This window comes from Ovis aries, chromosome 1 (assembly GCF_016772045.2).
Source record: "Ovis aries strain OAR_USU_Benz2616 breed Rambouillet chromosome 1, ARS-UI_Ramb_v3.0, whole genome shotgun sequence".
Taxonomy (NCBI): Eukaryota; Metazoa; Chordata; class Mammalia; order Artiodactyla; family Bovidae; genus Ovis; species Ovis aries.
The window spans coordinates 193,029,086-193,054,927 of NC_056054.1; the positions used below are offsets into that span (position 1 = coordinate 193,029,086).

The 25,842-nt window shown below is 38.4% G+C and overlaps 1 protein-coding gene across 8 annotated transcripts in view; it reads left to right on the plus strand.

Moving 5' to 3' along the window:
• The window catches only part of ACAP2 (ArfGAP with coiled-coil, ankyrin repeat and PH domains 2), a 165,151-nt gene that overhangs the window by 55,783 nt on the left and 83,526 nt on the right, over positions 1–25,842 (plus strand). For all 8 annotated transcript variants that reach the window (XM_027957131.3, XM_042232913.2, XM_042232904.2 and 5 more), the window contains exons 2-4: positions 7,414–7,471; positions 16,874–16,993; positions 17,761–17,814. In XM_027957131.3, coding sequence (XP_027812932.1) covers positions 7,414–7,471; positions 16,874–16,993; positions 17,761–17,814 — 232 coding nt within the window. The remainder of the gene's footprint in view (positions 1–7,413; positions 7,472–16,873; positions 16,994–17,760; positions 17,815–25,842) is intronic.

The following is a 25,842-nucleotide window of genomic DNA, read 5'->3' on the forward strand; positions in this document are numbered from 1 at the left end:
TCTTATCTGTCTCCTGAAAAACCTGTATGTGGGTCAAGAAGCAAGAAAGGAATACGACAGGGCTGTCTGCTGTCACCCTGTTTGCTTAACCTATACACTGTGCACAAAATGAGAAATGCTGGGCTGGATGAGTTACAAGCTGGAATCAAGATGGGTGGAAGAAACATCAAGAACCACAGATATGTGGATAGCACCATTCCAATGGCAGAAAGCAAAGAGGAACTAAAGAGCCTCTTGATGAGGGTAAAGGAGGAGAGTGAAAGAGCCAGCTTAAAACTAAATATTAAAAAAACTAAGATCATGGCATCCCGCCACATTACTTCATGGCAAATAGAAGGGGAAAATGTGGAAGCAGTGACAGATTTCCTCTTCTTGAGCTTTAAAATAGCTGTGGATGGTGACTGCAACCATGAAATCAGAAGACGATTGCTTCTTGTCAGAAGAGCTATGACAAACCTGGACAGTATGTTGAAAAACAGAGACATTACTCTGCCAATGAAGGTCTGTATAGTCAAGGGTGTGGTCTTCCCAGTGGTCATGTATGGTTGTGAGAGCTGGACTATAAAAAAGGCAGAGTGTGAAATAATCGATGCCTTTGAACTGTGGTTCTGGAGAAGACTCCTGAAAGTCCCTTGGACAGCAAGGAGTTCAAACCTTGCTTGACAAGGTTGATAAGATTGATAAGGAGATCAAAGATCAAATCTTGCTTCATAAGTTTGTCAAGGAGATCAAAGATCAAACCTTGCTTGATAAGATTGACAAGGAGACCAAAGTCAATCTTAAGAGATATCAACCCTGAATACTTGTTGAAAGAGCTGAAGCTGAAGCTCCAGTATTTTAGTCATCTGATGGGAACATTGGAAAGAAAGTTCCTGATGCTGGGAAAGGTTGAAGGCAGGAGGAGAAGGGGACAACAGAGGAAGAGATGGCTGGATGGCATCACCGATGTGATGGACGTGAGTTTGAGCAAGCTCCGGGAGTTGGTGATGGACAGGGAAGCCTGGTGTGCTGTAGTCCATGGGGTCACAAAGAGTGGGACACAACTGAGCAACTGAATTGAACTGATGTCATTCATATATTAAAAAGCATTTTTGTCCATGTTCTTGCATTTGATATTTATAGTGAGGAGTCAGTAAACTTTCCATAAAGGGTCAGGTAGTAGTAAATATTCTAAGCTGTTTAGACCATATGTTCTCTCTCCTGGTATTCAACTCTGCCAGTAGGATGTGAAAGCTTACATAGGCAGTATGTCAGTGGATGAGCTTGACTGTGTTTGCATAAAACTTTATTTATGGACACTGGAATATGATTTCCATAAGTCATTAATATTATTTTTCTTTTGTCTTTTTCAACCGTTTAAAAAAGCAAAAATTTTTAGCTTACTGTTTGTGTGATGTTAGGTTAAGGGCCACATTGTCTGATAGGCTGTCATTTGCTGACTGCCTGTGTCTGGCTCCAATGCGGGAGACCTGGGTTCGATTCCTGGGTCGGGAAGATCCCCTGGAGAAGGAAATGGCAACCCACTCCAGTATTCTTGCCTGGAGAATCCCATGGACAGAGGATCCTGGTGGGCTGCAGTCCACGGGATCACAAAGAGTCGGACACGACTGAGTGACTTCACTTTCACTTTCTTTTGGGCTTCCCTGTTGGCTCAGAGGTTAAAGCATCTGCCTGCAATGCGGGAGACCTGGGTTCCATCCCTGGGTTGGGAAGATCCCCTGGAGAAGGAAATGGCAACCCACTCCAGTATTCTTGCCTGGAGAATTCCAAGGACTGTATATATAGTCCATGGGGTCCCAAAGAGTTGGACATGACTGAGTGGCTTTCGCTTTCACTTTCATATGCTCAATAAGTATTTGAGAGAGTTGAAAAGGAATAATGTCTGTCTTTCACTATTTGAAGGATTGTTGTGTAGATTGTTTTACTTATTCATTTGTATAGTAAAGATATGTTCCAGAATGATTCACTTGCATTATGAGTAGAAGTAATAAGAAGGTAAAATTCACCTCAGAATTCAGGGAAGGGAAGGCAGAAAAGGAAGTTGTTATGGATAGAGTTTTTTTGTGATGACATATGTACTGTGGCCGGTGATATGGACAATCCCTCCTTTAACCTTTACTTAACCTTTATTTTAAACAGGTATTTCTTTCCTCAGTTTACAGATGAAAAAAACAGATAAAATACCTTAGCCTTAAATATGAGTGGTAGGACAGAATTTGAACCCAGATCATGTTCTTTCCATATATTTTGCTTTTTTATAGTAAGGATATACAGCAACTTATCAGGCTGCCTTAGATACTGACTATTTACTTATTGCTACAAGTTTTCACAAACACATCTTAGATAACCAAGGACAGAGATTTTTTTCCTTAGAGAAGGTGAAATGTTGAAGAAACCTTCATGATAACCTTTTATTCTTTGAATATGTGATTGCAAAGGGCTTTATTTTGAAATGATAGGCAAAACACATTTTCTCTCTTATTTTTGTACATAACTTTTACCTCTTTAAAGAAGGGTGTTTAAAAGTGTTTCACAAGTAAATTCATAGAATTCTACAATGAAATAAAATTGAGGAATGTACATGAAGTTTCTGTCAAACTGTATGTTGAGTAGAAACCAATGATAAAATCAGATCTAAAGCTGATTATTTTAGGTAATTTTCTTAAAGTTGAAGATTGAATCAAGCTAAAATAAATGAAGGTTAAAAGTATAAACGGAGAGAGAATACCCTGGTGGTCCAGTGGTTAGGCCCTCATGCTTCCACTGCTGGGGGCCTGGGTTCATACCTTGGTTAGGGAACTAAAGATCCTGGAAGCCATATGGTGAGGCCAAAAAAAAAGTGTAAATGAAGAAAGGTTCTGACAGTAATTAATTGTGGAGTTTCTTTTTTGATTCAGCAGACATTTCGAATGTCTGTACCGCTGCCGGGAGCTTAGACTAGTGAGAGAAGTAGACGGAGGCACCAAGAGGACACACCTCCTGGGAAGGGGATGTCGGAACTTCCCCCCCTTATCAACTTTAAAATGCTAGTTAAAATCATTGAGAATGCTAAAACAGTCTGGAGGTGTAAGCATAAAGAGTGTAAATCCCTTTTTTCACTTTCTGCTCTCCGATCCCCATTCTTCAGAGTTATAGTTAGCAGACTGGTAAATATGCTTCCAGATTTTTTTCTTATGCATATACCAATAGGCCTCCCTGCAAAGAAATTGGACTCACGCTATATATAATTTTGTAAATTACTTTTCCTCCCTTGTGATACTCTGTAATGTACATGTTTCCATGTCAGTAGATACAGATCAATCTCATTTAAAAACCTTATACCTCTGTGATGGGATGGGATCCTACCATTTATTTATATTATTTCTTATTGCTGGGGATGTAGGTTTTCAACCTGTTTACAAAAAATAGATATCCTTGAACTAATATGCTTTATTTTCTGAATTGTTTAAATGATGAGTAACATAGAGGCAGGTGAAGAGATGAATCAGGGCAAAGGCTAGTAGAGTTTTGCCAAGAGAATGCAGTGGTCATAGTAAACACCTCTTCCAGCAACACAAGAGAAGACTCTACACATGGACATCACCAGATGGTCAACACCAACATCAGATTGACTATATTCTTTGCAGCCAAAGATGGAGAAGCTCTATAGAGTCAGCAAAAACAAGACCGGGAGCTGACTGTGGCTCAGATCATGAACTGCTTATTGCCAAATTCAGACTTAAACTGAAGAAAGTAGGGAAAACCACTAGACAATTCAGGTATGACCTAAATCAAATCCTTTATGATTATACAGTGGAAGTGGGAAATAGATTTAAGGGCCTAGATCTGATAGATAGAGTGCCTGATGAACTATGGATGGAGGTTCGTGACATTGTATAAGAGACAGGGATCAAGACCATCCCCATGGGAAAAAAATGCAAAAAAGCAAAATGGCTGTCTAGGGAGGCCTTTCAAATAGCTGTGAAAAGAAGAGAGGCAAAAAGCAAAGGAGAAAAGGAAAGATATAAGCATCTGAATGCGGAGTTCCAAAGAATAGCAAGGAGAGATAAGAAAGCCTTCCTCAGCGATCAATGCAAAGAAATAGAGGAAAACAACAGAATGGGAAAGACTAGAAATCTCTTCAAGAAAATTAGAGATACCAGGGGAACATTTCATGCAACAATGGGCTCGATAAAGGACAGAAATGATACGGACCTAAAAGAAGCAGAAGGTATTAAGAAGAGGTGGCAAGAATACACAGAAGAACTGTACAAAAGAGATCTTCACGACCAGGATAATCATGATAGTGTGATCACTCATCTAGATGTGAAGTCAAGTGGGCCTTAGAAAGCATCACTACGAACAAAGCTAGTGGAGGTGATGGAATTCCAGTTGAGCTATTTCAAATCTTAAAAGATGATGCTGTGAAAGTGCTGCATTCAGTATGCCAGCAAATTTTGAAAACTCAGCAGTGGCCACAGAACTGGAAAAGGTCAGTTTTCATTCCAGTCCCAAAGAAAGGCAATGCCAAAGAATACTCAAACTACCACACAATTGCACTCATCTCACATGCTAGTAAAGTAATGCTCAAAATCCTCCAAGCCAGTCTTCAGCAGTATGTGAACCGTGAACTTCCAGATGTTCAAGCTGGCTTTAGAAAAGGCGGAGGAACCAGAGATCAAATTGCCAACATCCACTGGATCATGGGAAAAGCAAGAGAGTTCCAGAAAAACATCTATTTCTGCTTTATTGACCATGCCAAAGCCTTTGACTGTGTGGATCACAAGAAACTGTGGAAAATTCTGAAAGAGATGGGAAGACCAGACCACCTGACCTGCCTCTTGAGAAACTTGTACGCAGGTCAGGAAGCAACAGTTAGAACTGGATATGGAATAACAGACTGGTTCCAAATAGGAAAAGGAGTATGTCAAGGCTGTATATTGTCACCCTGCTGATTTAACTTCTGTGCAGAATACATCATGAGAAACGCTGGGCCGGAAGAAGCACAAGGTGGAATCAAGATTGCTGGGAGAAATACCAGTAACCTCAGATATGCAGATGACACCACCCTTATGGCAGAAAGTGAAGAACTAAAAAGCCTCTTGATGAAAGAGGAGAGTGAAAAAGTTGGCTTAAAGCTCAACGTTCAGAACACTAAGATCATGGCATCTGGTCCCATCACTTCATGGGAAATAGATGGGGAAACAGTGCAAACAGTGACAGACTTTATTTTTTTGGGCTCCAAAATCACTGCAGATGGTGATTGCAGTCATGAAATTAAAAGACGCTTACTCCTTGGAAGGAAAATTATGACCAACCTAGATAGCATGTTGAAAGGAAGAGACATTACTTTGCCAACAAAGGTCTGTCTAGTCAAGGCTATGGTTTTTCCAGTGGTCGTGTATGGATGTTAGAGTTGGACTGTGAAGAAAGCTGAGTGCCGAAGAATTGATGCTTTTGAACTGTGGTGTTGGAGAAAACTCTTGTGAGTCCCTTGGACTGCAAGGAGATCCAACCAGTCCATTCTGAAGGAGATCAGCCCTGGGATTTCTTTGGAAGGAATGATGCTAAAGCTGAAATTCCAGTACTTTGGCCACTTCATGCGAAGTGTCTACTCATTGGAAAAGACTCTGATGCTGGGAGGGATTGGGGGCAGGAGGAGAAGGGGATGACAGAGGATGAGATGGCTGGATGGCATCACTGACTTGACGGACGTAAGTTTGAGTGAACTCTGGGAGTTGGTGATGGACATGGAGGCCTGGCGTACTGCAGTTCATGGGGTCACAAAGAGTCGGACACGACTGAGCGACTGAACTGAGCGGAAGAGATGATGGTTAATGTGAAGGGGAAATGTTATCTAGGCTAAGGGAACAATGTGTCATTTGAAAAACTGCTGCAGAAAGTGATGAACTTTTTAGTTTGAGAGAAGCATTTGTCTTTCTGTGCTGTGTAAGTATAGCGCCTTTTGTTTTCTTGAACTGTATGCTAGGATATTTCATTTTATAAAATTGGCGTTTCTTTCCTAATTTATAGTTACATAATTTTCTTATTTTGGCAATTAAATTTTTTTTCAGTAAATGTTGCCAGATAGAGAATTAGAAGGACTTCCCAGGTGGCTCAGCAGTGAAGAATTTGCCTGCCAGTGCAGGAGACGTTAAGAGACATGGGTTCCATTCCTGGGTCAGGAATAGTCCCTGGAGAGGGGAGTGGCAACTCACTCCAGTATTCTTGATGGGGGAATCCTTTGGACAGAGGGGCCTGGTGGGCTACAGTCCACGGGATTGTAAAGAGTTGGAGATCACTAGCAACTGAGCATGTGTGCAGAAAAGTAGAACCACAATCTGATGATAATGGTCATTCAAGAGGCCACACAGAGGTTAAGTGGGTACTTTTAGAAGTAGAGCTTATATCTTAGCTGTTTTTCTCTTCTTAACACTGAGAATTGTTGCCCAGCGTTCATAACGGGGTTTTGGGTCACTACTCCCCCACTGTTACCCATTTGAAACAAATTTTGGTAAATGAAAAAACAGATATTGTGAAGTTGCTAGTTAATTGAGTAGTTTTCTGAAAATTAAACTGATAGCTTAAAGTAGCTGAATAGCACTTTTTAATTTGAATAACAGTTTTTTACTCTTCAGTATTGTTGTTGTTGTTCAGTCACTCATTTGTGTCTGACTCTTTGCGACCCCATGGACTGCAGCACGCCAGGCTTCCCCGTCCTTCCCGATCTCCCAGAGCTTGCTCAGACTCAGGTCCAGTTGAGTTGATGATGTCGTCCAACCATCTCATCCTCTGTCACCTTCTTAAGTATACAGAATCTTAAGTATAAAATCTTGCTATCGTTAAAAAGTTTTAGTTGCTGCTTTTCTTCATCCCTTAATTTCCAATTTTGGAAATGTTGCCATACAGCGTGTATCAAGTACTACGTTAGTGTTAGAATTTTGTCATTCCTAGGGGAAAAGAATCTGCTGATTTCTTTAAAAATACATTGGAAACAAAATGGTGTATTAAATAAGGGCAATAAATATCTTTCTGGACTATTTCTAAAAGTAAAAGCCTTTATTTTTGTTGCCAACAATGCTTTGCTGTTTGATTACATGAAATAGAAATACAAGTTTTGTTAGGCTCAACTTTTAAAATTTCTTGCTTGTTTTAAAAAACCTAATGCTAAATAGTTCTAACTGGTGTTATTAATTTGAAGAGTATGAATACTTTGAGTAAATTAGCTTGTGTTCTCTCATTACCTTAAACAATAATTTATCATCTGTTGAGGCACATGATTATGAAATATTCATACTGTGTTCTAAGGGAATTAATACTTTACATGAAGTGTAGTGTTTAAGCATTCATACCTATTTTTTCACTTGGAGTTACTTTTCAAGAGTAAAGTGTACATTTAAACAAAAATAACTTACTTTTGTTTAATTTTTCTAGGGCTGCCTTGGAAGAAGTGGAAGGAGATGTGGCAGAATTGGAACTGAAACTTGATAAGGTAAATTTTACTTCAACTTTTTAAAACAGTAATTCCTGTTTTGCATACTGATTTGTGCCTACAGTGCCAGATGGGTTCTGTGATTTCTTTTATATCCATGAAGGTAAATGCTGATATTTTCCCGATTTTACACATACAGAAGTTGAGGCTAGAGATGTTAAGTAGTTGGTTGAAAATTTAATCTAAATGCCAGAGTGAGAATTTGAACCCTGTCTGACTAGACATCTTTTATACTGTTGGAAGTTTGTTTCCTTCTCCATCAAAAAGATGGCAGTATAACTTTTTGTTGCTTAATGGATAGCATACATAACCTAACCATTCTTGGTTGTATATTTGGGTTTGGCTATGTTCAAATATAAAAATTTTAATACTCATTCCATTTTTAAAGCTAATGCCAGAAATACTGAATATGTATTTATTTAATAGTTAATATTAAATTGTCATACTCTACACAAGGGTAAATATACATTGATTCCTATCTTCTGTGTTAATTATTGGTAATCTTTTTTTTTTTTTGCCTCTATCTCAGAAACGTTACCTGTTGTATAACAGAAATATAAGAATGAATAAGACATGGCTTCTGATTTTAAGTAACCATTGTTGATTGTTAAAATTTCTAGAGACTAAACGTGTTTATTTGAAATACCGTTTCTGAAGATAATTTTCTGTTTATTTACTTATTATTGTAAATGGAATTGTTTTGGAAAGCAGTGCTTATCAAATGTTACTGTGCATAGGAATATGTGGGGTTCTTGTGAAAATACAGATCCAGATTCAGTAAGTCTTGGTATCTGAGATTCTGTTTGTCTAGCCAGATTTTAGGTGACACCAATGCTGTTGAATAGACTGCACTCTGAATATCAGTGATGTAAGATATATTAATTAGACTGAAGATTTTCAAATGTTTTGAAATCATGAAATATGTATATATAATGTAAATAGTATAGAAAATATATAAAGCAGTAGCTATTAGTTAAATATGTAAGACAAAATAATTTCAGAAAATGTTTAGTAATAAGTTATTTTTGTGCAGTACTCTGTAATTTTCAAAGCACTTTGATACATAGTATGTTTGGGATTTTTATAATAGTCCTGTGAGGTAGGTGGGGCAAGTGGATTATTTCCATTTTCTAGATGACAGTAGCAAAGCCCCGAAAGTAAAGAGGAGTTGGTTCAAATCACAGAGCTAGAAAAGCCAGAGCCAGGGTTAGAATTCCATCTGTTTTATTTTTAGTTCAGTGCTCTTCTTGGGCACTGCTGTACTCCTGGGTCTACGTTGAGGGGCACATGCTACCTGAAAGTTTTCTGAGGAACCCTAGCAAACTTCAGGCAAGTGTTTTTAAAAACAAATGTTAGAATTTTTGGTAAAGATATTATTTTCAGAAATGTTATTTTCTATTTAAAATTATGTATATGGGATCATTGTTACTGTTGTCATCATTATTATTATTTTACCCTGATGTATTACGTTTATTTTTGAGGACTCTATGAAACAAAGTTTTTAAACTCTTAAGGTAGATAGCAGAAGATGTAGCTTTGATTTTCTGGTAGATGTATGAAAGAATATATAGAAGGATAAAGTTTCTTTCTTTCTTTCTTTTTTTAAAAAAGAATCACAGAGTAGTACAATCAGGGTATCCATTTTCTCTGGGTAGATTTGCATCTAAATCAAACAAAACACTGTGTGTCAGGGGGGACCTCAGAATTTAAAGTATCTAAACAGACTCCTCTTACAGTATTTTTGTTAATGATTTTGCTTTTATGAGCAGCTGTCTTTTGTTTTCACCCCTTTATATCATTTGGTTGGGGTTGAGAGACTGGTAGAATCTTAAACGAAAAAACTCAAATCTAAAGCAAGTTGTCAAAGGATTGCTATTCAGTACTAAGAGCTCCAAACCCTTTCTGGAGTCTGTAGTAGGGCTTTCCAGGTGGCTCAGTGGTAAAGAATCTTCCTGCCAAGCAGGAGATGCCGGTTCAACCCCTGGGTTGGGAAGATCCCCTGGAGAAGGAAATGGCAACCTACTCCAGTATTTTGCCTGGGAAATCCCATGGACAGAGGAGCCTGGTGGGTTATAGTTCGTGGAGTTGCAAAAGAATCAGACACAACTGAGCAACTAAACAACATCAACAGAGTTGGGCCAGTAAGGACATCATGAAAACTTTGACACTTTTTAAAATATATTTCTCTACTTTAAGACCTTGATCCCTTATATAATGTCCCTTACCCAAATTCTTAAGCTATCATTGATCATTTTTACTCTAGAATTATGAGGAAGTACAGTTAGGAGAAGGCAATGGCACCCCACTCCAGTACTCTTGCCTAGAGAATCCCATGGACGGAGGAGCCTGGTGGGCTGCAGTCCATGGGGTCGCTAAGAGTCGGACACGACTGAGCGACTTCACTTTCACTTTTCACTTTCATGCATTGGAGAAGGAAATGGCAACCCACTCCAGTGTTCTTGCTTGGAGAATCCCAGGGATGGGGGAGCCTGGTAGGCTTCCGTCTTTGGGGTCTCACAGAGTCAGACATGACTGAAGTGACTTAGCAGCAGCAGGAGCAACAATTAGAGAAGAGGCCTGTGAGGAGCAAGAACTGGTTGTTATTGAAGGTGGTGGCATTAGTGGAGGGGAAGGATTATCTCAGGCTAGTTTAGTGATTTCATAACTTTGTGCAGGGCAAGTTGTACCTGTAATATCATTGCAAATCATGGCAGCGACAGGTTTAACTAGTTTGCTGACTTAGCTTATATTTGTTTTGCTTGTAAATATATGCCATTAGTAGTTATACTCTTTCTAATGAGTAATGCTCCATGAATGAATGGCATTATTTGACTAGGTCCAATTATTTATCCATTCTGCCTGGTATTCTGGCATTGGCAACATCACGGAGCATCATAGTTGCCATCTAGGTATAATTTCCACATCTGTTTAATCTTCTCATTGAAATGGCTTGCTCTTTTTTAAGTAGATACCCTTTAAATTACAGCTCAAGTACTATCAAACTTAGGTTTTTTTTCCCCAGATATTACATTATTTCTTGCATTTTTACATTTTTTACATTTTAAAATTATACTTCCATTGAAATTATTATAATATTATGGTAATATTTGGTTTATAACGTAGTCTAATAGGAAAGAACACAAAGCCTGGAACAACGCTGCCCATATACGAGTCAGGCTCTACCACTCGCTAAGCCATATGGGCCTTGGGCAAGTTCTTAAACCTTCCTATGTCTGAGTTTCTTCGTCTCCAAAATGGGAAAAATAAGAGTATTTGTCTCATAGGGTTATTATGTGAATAAGATGTGTTAATACATGTTAAGTGCTTTGGCACATGGTAAGTTCTAAATGAACGTTAATGTTGGTGATGTCTCTTCAACAAATTTCGGTCTATCTTGAAGACAGATTGTCTTTAACAGGAAAAATCCCCTCGTTTTGCTGTTAGGTAAAAATCTTCTCTCTTTGTAGATTATGTTATGTGATTTAGTTACAGCTATCTTCACTGTCATCTAATAAGGACTTTTGACAGCTGGCAAAGTATTTATCTATCTCCAAGTCAGTCCTTCTCCCAAATAACTGCAGTATGTATTTGATTCAGCTATATGACACATTCATTTTCTCTCCAGCTCCTGTGATAGTGACCTTATTTTAATTCTGGTACCTGTTTCACTGGCCAGATGCTATGCCTTGTTGCTCAAAGTTGTAACCTCTGAAACTGGAATAATCTTTGATACCTTACTTCCTGATGGGAGTCTCTGGTCTTTCAGTTCTCATCTTGGACTCCTCCTGCTTCTGTTTTTCAGGTTTATCTAGATCTCTAATCTTTTAAGTCTGTCCACTTCTAGAGCTCTTTTTTATTCAGGGTACTTTTTAAAAAATAAATTTTAAATTAAGATTAAATTCACCTAATATAAAATCTACCATTTTAAAGTTTGCAACTCAGTGGTTTTTAGTACATTCACAGTGTGTACAACTGTTGCCACTACTTAATTTCAGAACGTTTCTCTTACCCTAATAAGAAACTCTGTACACATTAGCAGTCACTTCCGATTTCCCTCTCCCTGTATACTCTGGCAACCATTGATTAACATTCTGTCTCTATGGATTTACCTATTCTTATACATTTCATATAAATGGTATCATACAATATTTGACCTTTTGTGGCTGACTCTTTTCACTTAACATAATGTTTTAAAAATTCATCTGTCTATGTTGTAACATCTTTAGTATTTCCTTTTTAATGGCTGAATAATATGCTGTTGTATGGATGTACCGTATTTGTCTTTTCATCCATTGATTGACATTCGGGTTGTTTCCACTTCTTGGCTATTATGTGTAATGCCTGCTTCTAATTTTACATCATCATTTCTCTTCTGAAGACCTCCATTTTCCTTCCACAGCACCTGTTCTGTAGAATCTTGACTGTATTTGTATAGTCTTCTATATTTCTATCTCTTATCTGGGCTACAGAGCCCTTCAGGAAAAGTTACACACTTGTTTGGTGAAACGGATTGGTGGGATTCTTGATGCAAAGCAGTTTTTTCAAGACTCAGTCAGGTTATCTTACTATCTTTCAGTTCAGTTCAGTCACTCAGTCATGTCCGACTCTTTGTGACCCCATGGACTGCAGCACGCCAGGCCTCCCCATCCATCACCAACTCCCGGAGTTTACCAAAACTCATGTCCATTGAGTCGGTGATGCCACCCAACCATCTCATCCTTTGTCATCCCCTTCTTCTCCTGCCCTCAGTCTTTCCCAATATCAAGGTCTTTTCAAATGAGTCAGCTCTTTGCATCAGGTGGCCAAAGTGTTGGGAGTTTCAGCTTCAACATCAGTCCTTCCAATGAATATTCAGGACTGATTTCCTTTAGGATGGACTGGTTGGATCTCCTTGCAGTCTAAGGGACTCTCAAGAGTCTTCTCCAACACCATAGTTCAAAAGCATCAATTCAGCGCTCAGCTTTCTTCACAGTCCAACTCTCACATCCATAAATGACTACTGGAAAAACCATAGCCTTGACTAGATGGACCTCTGTTGACAAAGTAATGTCTCTGCTTTTTAATATGCTGTCTAGGTTGGTCATAATTTTCCTTCCAAGGAGTAAGCATCTTTTAATTTCATGGCAATCACCATCTGCAGTGATTTTGGAGCCCCCAAAATAAAGTCTGACACTGTTTCCACTGTTTCCCCATCTGTTTGCCATGAAGTGATGGGACTGGATGCCATGATGTTAGTTTTCTGATTGTTGAGCTTTAAGCCAACTTTTTCACTCTCCTTTTCACTTTCATCAAGAGGCTCTTTAGTTCCTCTTCACTTTCTGCCATAAGGGTGGTGTCATCTGCATATCTGAGGTTATTGATGTTTCTCCCGGCAATCTTGATTCCAGCTTGTGCTTTATACAGCCCAGCGTTTTTCATGATGTACTCTGCATAGAAGTAAAATAAGCAGGGTGACAGTATATAACCTTGATGTACTCCTTTTCCTATTTGGAACCAGTCTGTTGTTCCATGTCCAGTTCTAACTGTTGCTTGCTGACCTGCGTACTAGTTTCTCAAGAGGCAGGTCAGGTGGTCTGATATTCCCATCTCTTTCAGAATTTTCCACAGTTTGTGGTGATCGACACAGTCAAAAGTTTGGCATAGTCAGTAAAGCAGAAATAGATGTTTTTCTGGAACTCTTTTGCTTTTTTCATGATCAGCGGATGTTGGCAATTTGATCTCTGGTTCCTCTGCCTTTTCTAAAACCAGCGTGAACATCTGGAAGTTCATGATTCACGTGTTATTGAAGCCTGGCTTGGAGAACTTTGAGCATTACTTTGCTAGCGTGTGAGATGAGTGCAATTGTGCGGTGGTTTGAGCATTCATCTTTAGCAGCTCTTACATTCACTGTTCTCTCAAGATTTACCAGCTTATTGTTTCTTCTTAGTAGAGGAACTTGTGTCTTCCTTTTGATGGGAACACTTTTATTTCTTGCTTTTAATCTAGAAATTTAACAGAATCTGTCCTTAATCCATTCCACACACACACACATTTGAGTGATAAAAGCACCCCTTTTCCTTTGCACTTTCTGACTGAACTTCTTTGAGAAAGACTTTGCTTTAGCCACCTCTCTCTTTTCCCTCTCTACATCTTTAAATTGTCTTCTTTGCTAATATAAAGCCATCATCCTCTGTTTGCCAGAGAGATGCTCTAAGCCATGCTCTAAGATGTAGGATGTCTTTATTGTTTCCCATTTCCTTTCGTATAATATGTGAACACTTTTGCTTTGCCCACAGTGTTTTTCCTGATCTGGCCCTTGTATACATTTTTGCACTGAACTAAGCTCCTTAGTGCCTCTGGTTTACCCTGCCTTGTAAGCTTCAGGGTTAGTGTATGCTTTTCCTAAAATAGTGTCTTATTACCCTTATCTGATTGACTAATTCCCGTTGGTCTTCAGGGCTTTTCTCAAGTGTTTCCTTTCGTAGGAATCCTTCTTTGAACCCCATGGTCCTGATGTTCTTCCTTTATTCTCTCTTGCATAGTTTTGATGAGCATAGCAGTTGTGTTTGTGCTAAATAGAATTTACCTGCTTTTCTAACGGTTAGGATCTTGTTTTCAGTCGCTCAGTCGTGTCCGACTCTTTGTGACCCTATGGACTGCAGCACACCAGGCTTCGCTGTCCTTCACTGTCACCCGCAGCTCGCTCAGACTCATGTTCATTGAGTTGGTGATGCCGTCCAACCATCTCATCCTCTGTTGTCCCCTTCTCCTCCTGCCTTCAGTCTTTCTCAGCATCAGGGTCTTTTCCAATGAGTCAACTCTTCACATCAGGTGGCCAAAATATTGAAGTTTCAGCTTCAGTATGAGTCCTTCCAGTGAATATTCAGGGTTGGTTTCCTTTAGGATTGACTGGTTTGATCTCCTTGCAGTCCAAGGGACTTCAAGTCTTCTCCAACACCACAATTGAAAACCGTCAGCTCTTTGTCACTAAGCCTTCTTTATGGTCCAACTCTTGCATCCATACATGACTACTGGAAAAGCCATAGCTTAAGGGCTTCCCTGGTGGCTCAGAGGGTAAAGCGGAGACCTGGGTTCAATCCCTGGGTTGTGAAGATCCCCTGGAGAAGGAAATGGTAACCCAATCCAGTATTCTTGCCTGGAGAATCCCATGGACGGAGAAGCCTGGTAGGCTACAGTCCACGGGGTCGCAAAAGTCGGACATGACTGAGCGACTACACCTTCTACACCTTGGGCTCTATGGACCTTTGTCAACAAAGTAATGTCTCTGCTTTTTAATATGCTCTCTAGGTTTGTCATAGCTTTTCTTTCAAGGAGCTTTTAATTTCATGACTGAAGTCACCATCTGCAGTGATTTTGGAGCCCAAGAAAATAAAGTCTGTCATTGTTTCCATTGTTTTCCCATCTGTTTGCCATGAAGTGATGGGACCGAATGCCATGATCTTAGCGTTTTGAATGCTGAATTTTAAGCCAGCCTTTTTACTCTCCTCTTTCACTTTCATCAGGAGGCTCTTTTAATTCCTCTTTGCTTTCTGCCATAATGGTGGTGTTATCTGCATATCTGAGGCTGTTGATATTTCTCCTGGCGATCTTGATTCCAGCTTGTGCTTCATCCAGACTGGCATTTCCCATGGTGTACTCTACATATAAGTTAAATAAGCAGGGTGACAATATTACAGCCTTGATGTACTCCTTTCCCAATTTGGAACCAGTCCGTTTTTCCATGTCCAGTTCTCACTGTTGCTTCTTGACCTGCATACAGGTTTCTCACAAGGCAGATAAGGTGGTCTGGTATTCCTGTCTCTTGAAGGATTTTCCAGTTTGTTGTGATCCATACAGTCAAAGGCCTTAGCATGTTCAATAAAACAGAAGTAGATTTTTTTCTGGAATTCTCTTGCTTTTTTGATGATCGAACAGATGTTGGCAATTTGATCTCTGGTTCCTCTGCCTTTTCTAAGTCCAGCTTGAACATTCTGGAAGTTCTTGATTCACATACTTTTGGAGCCTAGTTTGGAGAATTACAACAGAGACTTAGAACAGAATTAGTAGAACAGATTAGAACAGAGATTTTTTTCACTTAACGTTGATCCAGATTCCAGGGTAACAGTTTTAAATTATACTCCTGAGATCCTTGTGTTGTCTTCTAAAGTTTTCCTAAGCTGTGTATCCTCTTCTCGGTGACCCTACTTCGCATTTGGTCATTACCCTTCCTTCTTCTAGATCAGCTCCACTTTTATCTTTATTATGTTTAACTTGCACCCAAGATATTGTTTGCTTAAAGAAAAGGTTTTGTGTGAAATAAAGAAAAAAGAAGGATTAGAAAAAGAAAAGGAATGGAAAGGAAAAAAGAGAAAGATTAAAAAGTGAAAGAGAAAAAGAGGGAATGGGGAAAGAGAGAGAGAAGCTCAGTTCTAAGATTTAGTATAGTGCCTAGAATGGTAGGCATTGGAGAAATGTGGTTGATTAATCAATTCTGCTTTGATGCTGATGCTGCTAAGTTGCTTCAGTCGTGTCTGACTCTATGTGACCCTATAGACGGCAGCCCACCAGGCTCCCCCATTCCTGGGATTCTCCAGGCAAGTACACTGGAGTGGGTTGCCATTTCCTTCTGTAATGCGTGAAAGTGAAAAGTGAAAGTGAAGTTGCTCAGTTGTGTGTGATTCTTTGCGACCCCATAGACTGTAGCCTACTAGGCTCCTCTGTCCATGGGATTTTCTAGGCAAGAGTATTGGAGTGGCTTGCCGTTGCCTTCTCCGTCTGCTTTGATAGTCTGATACTAAAATGACCAACATGACTCACCCACCATACCAGTTTACTTCCCTTTCCTCCACCATACCACAGTTGTGTTTTTAAAAAACTTTTGTCAAACTGCTTGCTCTGCCTAACGTGAAAGTGGAAGTGAAGTTGCTCAGTCGTGTCCAACTCTTTGCGACCCCATGGACTACAGCCTACCAGGCTTCTCCGTCCATGGGATTTTCCAGGCAAGAGTGCTGGAGTGGATTGCCATTTCCTTCTCCAGGGGATCTTCCCGAGCCAGGAATCGAACCCTGGTCTCCAGCATTCCAGGCAGACGCTTTACCGTCTTCCAAGAGATGCTTAATACATTTTTGTGGAGTTAAGCTACAGGGTTGAATTTAACTTGATAAAATTAAAAATTAACTTGATTGGTGGTTGGTGTTATAAGACACCCTCCACATCTTGAAAGGTCATCTTTTTTTTTTTGATATGATTTACTCTCTTATGATTTACTTTATAAGCCAAAGGGGGAAAAAAGAACACTTTTCGTTTACTTTCGATTTATTGATGAACTGTAATCTTAACTCGGCAAACTCATGTGGTTATTGATAATACTTGTTCAATTAATTAAAAAAATATTTTCAGTTATATAATGTGTTTCTTTTTCAGCTTGTGAAACTGTGTATTGCGATGATTGATACTGGAAAAGCCTTTTGTGTTGCAAATAAACAGTTCATGAATGGGATTCGAGACCTGGCACAGTATTCTAGCAATGATGCTGTAGTTGAGGTTAGTATTATTAAACTTAGTTAAAATGATCCATGCAACATGTTATTAAATAACTGTATCTATTTACCTTATTAATAATGGTGGTCCTTAAAATCAGAAGTGGAAAAGCTATCACCTATTGGTGCTATCTTATATAATTCTGTGTTCTAGGACAGTTAGAAGGTGATGGTTGATCTGTGGTGTAAATATCTCTTTACTACACTTGCTGCTAGGTGAGCTGAAGCATCTAGAGGGGCACCTGAGCAGGTAGGGTAGGATCATGTTTATAAGTGCAAGCAGAGAACATTAACTTAAGACTAGTATCTAACTGTACATTTGGGGGGCTGCATAGGAAAGTTCTGGTCGACTAGCTATGTTAGCTTAGACTCCCTGCTCTATTATGTGGTATTATAATGTTTCTTTTAAGAGGAATAATAGCTAGTGAAAAAAATGGTATAATTTGGTAATTATGTGATCTATAGATACCTAAATGCACACAGTCTTGATACACTTACTTTTAACCTTTGCCATTTCAATTAGTTAGTATAATAGTATTGATAGGCAGTTTAATTCTTTGACTGTTCTTGAGTTTTATTCAAGGTAGTTTTACTACCTGTAGACTTCTATGCAGACCGTGTCTGAGAAGTAGTGAGATTGTCCTAGTGAGAAATAAATGTTACTGTTTACACTATAACTTGATCTTTCTGTCACAAATGCTGAAAATACGTTTTTCTACCATATATTAGTAGCTCTTAAATAACTTGGTTTTCTTTTGATTTGTTTCTCAGACAAGTTTGACCAAATTTTCTGACAGTCTTCAAGAAATGATAAACTTTCACACAGTAAGTGTTAGTAAGTAGGGGTTATTGTGGCCGTGGTAATGCTTTATTACTTTTCTTTGGTGGCAATATTTTATAGAATTACTTAAGTTGGAATTCACAGACTTTGATTTATTAACAACTTTCTAGTTGGGTGGGTCTAAAATGCGTGTGTGTGTGAGAGAGAAAAGATGGAATATACATGTGTATTATTTCCTATCCTGTAATAGTGAACTTTAATTTCAATGAAGTGCACACTCATAAAAGTTAATATTTTCTCTTTAAGTTGTCCCTTTGTAAATTTTTAAGCAGTTATTTCAAGAAGAAAGACAGATGTACAAGTCATCATTCTAAATTTGGCTATTTCTTTTAAGTACAAATATATCCGCTTTGTCTAATAAGTTGCTGATATGAAAGACTGTTGTATTGTTTGAGCTATTTATGTGTGTGTTTAAGATATGAGGACAGATCTTTAAGAATGAGGGGTATATGTTACTTTTGGAATGTGATGAAATGCCTTTATACAGTTTGTAAAAGTTTACTGGAAATATGGTACTTTGTAAGCTATATATATTTTTATAATTTTTAAAAAATCTAATATGTATGACTCATATAATTATTTATTCAGTGTTTCAAAATTTAACTGCCTGTAAGAGGGGAATATCAATACTTATATTCTTTGTAAATTCTGCTACTTTCTGGTTTTTAGTTAATTTGATTTTCTTGGTTTTTTTTTTTTTTTTGGGACAACATGTTAAGGATGAATTGATCTGATAATATTTATTTTAATTGTGGTTCAAATTTTATTCCAAAATTATCATGCAAAAGCATCTTCTTCAGTTTCTGCTGTCAGTTCTTTTGGTTATGTATCTAGGTGTAGAATTGCTGGGTCATAAGTAATTCTATGTTTATCTTTTTGAGAAACCATCAAACTGATTTCCACAGAGGCTACAACATTTTACATTCCCATTTACATCCCTACTAGCAATGTATGAGTGTTCCAGTTTTTACATCTGGGTCAAAACAAGTTTTTACACTTGTTATCTATCTATCTAAGTATCTTCCTTCCTTCCGTTTTGTTATAGCCATTGTAGTAGGTGTGAATTGGTATCTCATTGTGGCTTTGATTTGTGTTTCTTGCTTGACTAATGTGGTTAAGCATCTTTTCATCTGTTTATGACCATTTGTATATTTTCTTCTGCCATTGGTACCATTGTTGTCCGCTTAAGTAATGTGCCCATTTAAAAATTTGTTTAAATTGAATTTTTTATATATTCTGGATATTAAACCCTTATCAGATATATGATATGTAAATAATTTTTCCTATTCTGTAAGTTGTTTTTTTACTTTCTTGATAAATGTCCTTTGATGCATTAAAGTTTTAATTGTTTTATTGAAGTATAGTGAGTTCACAATGTTATGTTAGTTTCAAGTGTATAGCAAAGTGATTCAGTTATACATATATATATATTCTTTTTCAGATTTCTTTCTATTATAGGTTATTACAAGGTATTGAATATGGTTCCCTGTGCTATACAGTAGGTCCTTGTTATTTACCTATTTTACATGTGTTAATCACTCAGTCGTATCCAACTCTTTGTGACCCCATGGATTGTAGCCCACCAGGTTCCTCTGTCCATGGAATTGTCCAGGCAAGACTACTGGAATGGGTTGCCATTTCCTGCTCCAGTTTTATATGTAATAAGGTATATATGGTAATCCCAAACTCCTAATTTATCTTCAACTACCCCACCCCCACCCCCCCGCCAACTATCCCCTTTGGCAACCTGAAGTTTGTTTTCTGTGTCTGTTTATGTTTTGTAAATAAATTTGTTTATTTCTGTCAGTTTTTTTAAGATTCTGCATAAGTGATATCATATGATATTTGTCTTTCTCTGTCTTACTTCACTTGGTAATTTCTAGGTCTATCCATGTTTCTATATTTCATTCTTTTTAGTGGCTGAGTAGTATTCTAGTATTATGAGTAGGTGTGTGTGTGTGTGTGTGTGTGTGTGTACCTACACACCACATCTTCTTTATTCATTTCTCTGTTGAGGGACATTTAGGTTGTTTCCGTGTCTTGGCTACTGTAAATACTACTGATATGAACATTGGGGTGCTTGTATCTTTTCAAATTAGAGTTTTCTCTGGATATATGCTCAGGAAGGGGATTGCTGGGTTATATGGCAAATTCGTTTTTAGTTTTTTAAGGCACCTCCATACTTCTCCATAGTAGCTGCACCACTTTACATTCCCACCAGTAGTGTATGAGGGTTCCCTTCCCTCCACACTCTCCCCAGCGTTTATTGTTTTTGGATTTTTTTGATGATAGCCATTTTGAGTGATGTGAGGTGTTACTGAGATATTGTGGTTTTGATTTGCATTCCTCTAATAATTAGTGATGTTGAAAATATTTTCATGTGCCTATTGGCCATCTTTGGAGAAATATCTGTTTAGGTCTTCAGCCCATTATTGATTGGGTTGTTTCTTTTTTTGATTCTTAGCTTTGTGAGCTGTTTGTATATTTTAAAAATCCCTTGTCAGTTGTAATGTTTGCAAATATTTTCTCCCATTCTGTAGGTTTTCTTTTCATTTTGCCTCTTTAGGTGGGTTTATTCCCAGATATTTCATTCTTTTTGATGTAATAGTAAGTGGGGTTGTTTCCTTAATTTCTCTTTCTGATATTTGGTTGTTCAGTTCAGTTCAGTTGCTCAGTCTTGTCCGACTCTTTGGAACCCCGTGAATTTGCAGCACGCCAGGCCTCCCTGTCCATCACCAACTCCTGGAGTTCACTCAAACTCATGTCCATCAAGTTGGTGATGCCATCCAGCCATCTCATCCTCTGTCGTCCCCTTTTCCTCCTGCCCCCAATCCCTCCCAGCATCAGAGTCTTTTCCAATGAGTCAGCTCTTCGCATGAGGTGGCCAAAGTACTGGAGTTTCAGCTTCAGCATCATTCCTTCCAAAGAGCACCCAGGGCTGATCTCCTTTAGTGTACAGAAATGCAATGAATTTCCATACGTTAATTTTGTATCTTTTAACTTTACTAAATTCATTCATGAGCTCTAGTAGTTTTCTGGTAGCATCTTTAAGATTTCCTGTGTGGAGCATAGAGATGCCATGTGCAGACAGTGACAGTTTCACTTCTTCTTTTCCAGGTAAGATTCCTTTTATTTCCTTTTCTTTAATTGGTATGTCTGGGACTTCCAAAACTATGCTGAATAAAAGTGGTGAGAATGGGCATCCTTTGTCTTCTTCATTATCTTATAGAAAATGCTTTCATCTTTTCATCATTGAGTATGATGTTAGCTGTGGACTTGTCATATATCACCTTTATTATGTTGAGGTATGTTCCCTCTATGCCTATTTTTGGACTAGTTTTTATTATAAATGGATATTGAATTTTATCAAAAGCTTTTTCTGCGTTGGTTGAGATGATCATATGGTTTTTATTCTTCAGTTTGTTAATGTGATGTTATCACACATTAATTTGCAGATATTGAAAAGTCCTTACATCTTGGAATAAATCCCACTTGATCATGGTGTATCATCCTTTTAATGTATTGTTGGATTCAGTTTGGATTCATATTTTGTTGAGGATTTTTACATTGTGTTCATCAGTGATACTGGCCTATAATTTTCTTTTTTGACATCTTTTTCTGATTTTGGTATCAGGGTGTTGGTGGCTTCATAGAATGAGTCTGGGAGTGTTCCTTACCTTGCAGTTTCTTGGAATAGTTTCAGGATAGGTATTAACTCTTCTCTAAATGTTTGTTGGAATTCACCTTAGAAACCATCTTGTCCTTGGCTTTTATTTGTTGGGAATTTTTAAATTACTGATTCAGTTTATGTACTGGTAGTTGACCTGTTCGTATATTCTGTTTCCTCTCGGTTCAGTCTTATGAGAGTGTACCTTTCTAAGAATTTGTCCAGTTCTTCTAGTTGTCCTTTTTAATTGGTGTGTAGTTGCTTGTAGTATTCTCCCTATGATCTTCTGTATTTCTGTGGTGGTGGTCATTTTCATTTCTGATTTTCTTTATTTGGTCCTCTCCCTTTTATTCTTGATGAGACCGTCTAAAGGTTGACATAGAAATATTTGCAACAGTGACAGGTTTACTTCTCTTCCAATCTGGATTGCTTTTATTTCCTTTTCTTCTCTAATTGCCGTGGCAAGGACTTCCAAACCTGTGCTGAGTATAAGTGGTGAGAATGGGCACCCTTACTCTTGATCCTAGAGGAAATGCTTTCAGCTTTTCATTGTTGAATTAGTTTTCTTTTCAAAGAACCAAGTTTTGGTTTCATTGATCTTTCTGTTGTTTTTGAAGTCTCTGTTTCATTTATTTCTGCTCTGATCTTTGTGATTTATTTTCTTTTACTAACATTGAGTTTTGTTTGTTGTTCTTTCTCTAGTTGCTTCTTATGTAAGATTAAGTTGTTTGAGACTTTTCTTGTTTCCTTAGGTAAACTTGTATTGCTATGAACCTCCCTCTTAGAACTGCTTCTGCTGTATCCCATAGGTTTTGGATAGTAATTTTACTCTTTCAGGCATTCGTCTTTAGACGTTTAAAATTTTCCTCTTTGATTTCTTCAGTGATGCACTGGTTGCTTAGTAGCATATTGTTTAGCTTCCATCTGTCTGTAGCCTTGTAGTTGGAAAAGATGTCAATATTTGATATAATTTCAGTTTTCTTAAATTCACTGAGGCTTGCTATATGTCCTAGCATGTGATCTCTTCTGGAGACTGTTCCATGTACACTTGAAAAGAATGTGTGTCCCACAGCTTTTGGATGGAATGCTCGATAAATGTCAATTAAGTCCTGGCCTAATGTATCATTTAAGTCTCATGTTTCCTTATTGATTTTCTGTCTGATTAATCTATCCATTGATGTAAGTGGGATGGTAACGTCTACCGCTTTATTGTATTAATATCAGTTTCTCCTTTTATGTCTTTTAACATTTGGCTTATATATTGAGGGGCTCCTATGGTGGGTACCTATATATTTAAAACTGTGCTACCTTCTTTTTGAGTTGATCCTTTAATCATCATGTAGTGTCCTTCTCTGTCTCTTGTCTTTATTTGACAGTATATTTTGTGTGACACAAGTATTACTATTCCAACTTTTCTTTTGATTTCTAGTTGCATGGAATACTTTTTTCCATCCACTTACTGTCAGTCCATATGTGTCTCTAGATCTGAAGTGAGTCTCTTACAGGCAGCAGATATACAGGCCTTATTTTGGTATTTATTTAGCCAGTCTCTGTCTTTTGGTAGGAGCATTTATTTCATTTACATTTAAGGTAATGATAACCAATATGTATGTTTCTGTTGCTATTTTCTTAATTTTTTTGGATTTGTTTTTTGTTAAGTCTTTCTATTTTCTTTTTTTGTTCTCTTTCTTGTGGTTTGATGACTCTCTTTATTGTTATATTTAGATTCTTTTTTCTTCTTTGTGTGTGTATCTATTATAGATTATTGTTTTGTGGTTACCGTGAGATTTTTATATAGGAGTCTATATTTGTATGTGCTTGTTTTAAATTGCTGACCTTTTAATTTCAAACACATTTTAGGTAACCTTCATTTGTACTCACCTCCCCTCATATCACTGTTTTGGGTATTATATTTTGTGTCAGATTGTTTTGTGTATCCCGTAACTGCTTATTGTGGATACAAATGATTTTTACTACTTTTGTTCTTTAACCTGACTATTAGCTTTGTTTTTGGATTGTTTCCTACCTTTTGTGTGTGTTTGCCTTTAGCAATGAGCTTTTCCGTTTTGTAATTTTCTTGTTTCTAGTTGTGGCCTTTTCTTTTCTGCCCAGGGAAGTTCCTTTAGCATTTGTTGTAAAGCTGCTTTGGTGTGCTGAATTCTTTTAGCTTTGGCTTGTCTGTAAAGCTTTTGACTTCTCCATAAAATCTCAGTGAAAGTCTTACTAGGTAGAGTATTCTTGGTTGTATGTCCTTTTCTTTCATCACTTTAAATATATCATATCATTCTCTTCTGGTGGGTTGAGTTTTGCTGAAAAATTTGCTGATAGCCTTATGGGAATTCCCTTGTATGTTATTTGTTACCTTCTCCTTGTTGCTTTTATTTTATTTTTTACGATATTGTATTGGTTTTGCCACACATCAACATGAATCTGCCACGGGTGTACACGTGTTCCCCATCCTGAACTCCTCTCCCAACTCCCTCCCCATACCATCCCTCTGGGTCATCCCAGTGCACCAGCCCCAAGCATCCTGTATCTTGCATTGAACCTGGACTGGCAATTTGTTTCACATATGATATCATACATGTTTCAGTGCCATTCTCCCAAATCATCCCACCCTCGCCTTCTCCCACAGAGTCCAAAAGACTGTTCTATACATCTATGTCTCTTTTGCTGTCTCGCATACAGGGTTATCACTACCATCTTTCTAAATTCCATATATATGCGTTAGTATACTATATTGGTGTTTTTCTTTTTGGCTTACTTCACTCTGTACAACAGGCTCCAGTTTCAAATACTCTCTCTTATCTTTAATTTCTGTCATTTTGATTACAGTGTGTTTTAGTGTATGCCTCTCTGGGCTAATCCTGTATGAGAGTCTCTACTTCCTGTGCTTGGGTGACTCTTTCCTTCCCCAGATTAAGAAAGTTGCAGCTAGTACCTCCTGTAATATGTTCTCAAAACCTTCTCTACTCCTTTGGTATCCCTGTAATGCAAATATTATCACACTTGTCCCAGAAGTCTCTTAAGCTGAGATTTTGTGTGCACTCTTTAAGAGTGAAGTCTCTTATTTCTTCCAATCCTGTGGAGGTTTTGCAGTCAAGTTCCACTAGCTTCCAAGGCCAAAGTCCTCATTTCTTTTCATTCTTTTTTTCTCTTCAGGCGCAGTGATTTCTAAGCAGGAATGCTGGAGTGGGTTGCCTCATTTTGTCTAAATTGCTATTTGTATTTTTATGTTTGTTGTACGTTCATTGGGTTTATTGACCTTGGAAAAGTGACCCTCCGAAGGAAATGTCCAGTGTGTCCCAGCAGTGCAATGCCCTCTTGTTACAAGGGACTAAGGGCCCAGTAATTCCAGGGTAATGTCTGGCCTGTGTTTGTGAATTTGGCTTGCACACTGCAGGACCGTAATTTTTTTGCTTCTAGTGTCTGCCCCCTGGTGGGTAAGGCTGGTCTATAGGCTTATGGAGTCTTCCTGGCAGGAGAGGCCAGTGTTTACCCTCTGATGGTGGCGCTGGGTATTGGTCCTCTGGTGGGCAGGGCCTTTCTAGGGATGTGTCTGGAGGCTGCTGTGCTCAGGAAATCTTGAAATAACGTGTCAGCTGATCAGTGGGAATGTGTTCCCACTCAGTTTTTTGTTTGGCCTGAGGTGTCCCAACACTGGAGACTACAGGCTTTTAGGTGGGGCTGGGTCTTTGTGCCAAAATATCAGGTTCTAGAAGAGGCCCCACAGGTCAGTGTTTTCCAGTACGTTCACCAGCAGTGTTTGTGTCCCCAGGATGGGCTACATCCGCCCCCTGCCTCGCCAGAAGACACTCCAAAGATCAGCAGTGGATTTGACTCAGGCTACTATCCAGTTACTGCTTTTGCCCTAGGTCCTTATGCACCCGAAATTTTGTGTGCACTCTTTAAGAGTGAAGTCTCTATTTCTCCCAATCCTGTGGAGCTTTTGCAGTCAAGCTCCACTGGCTTCCAAAGCCAAATATTCTGGGGTCTCTTCCTCCTAATGCCAGACCCCCATGCTGGGGGGCTTGATGTGGGGCTCAGCATTCTCACTCTTGTAGGAGAATGTCTGTGATCTAATTGTACTCTAGTTTATGGGTTGCTTACTTTGCGGGGGGGGGGGGATATGAGATTTGATCATATCACAGGCACACCCCTACTACCAGTCTTATTGTGGTTTCGTCTTTATGTCTTTAGTTGGAGAGATTCTTCCCTGGTAGGTTTCAGTTTTTTTTCAACAATGGTTGGTCTGCAGATTGTTGTGAGTTTGGTGAGCTTGTGAGAGGAGGTCATCTAACGGTTCTACTCTGCCATCTTGGCCCGTCTCTAGAAGTTTTAATTT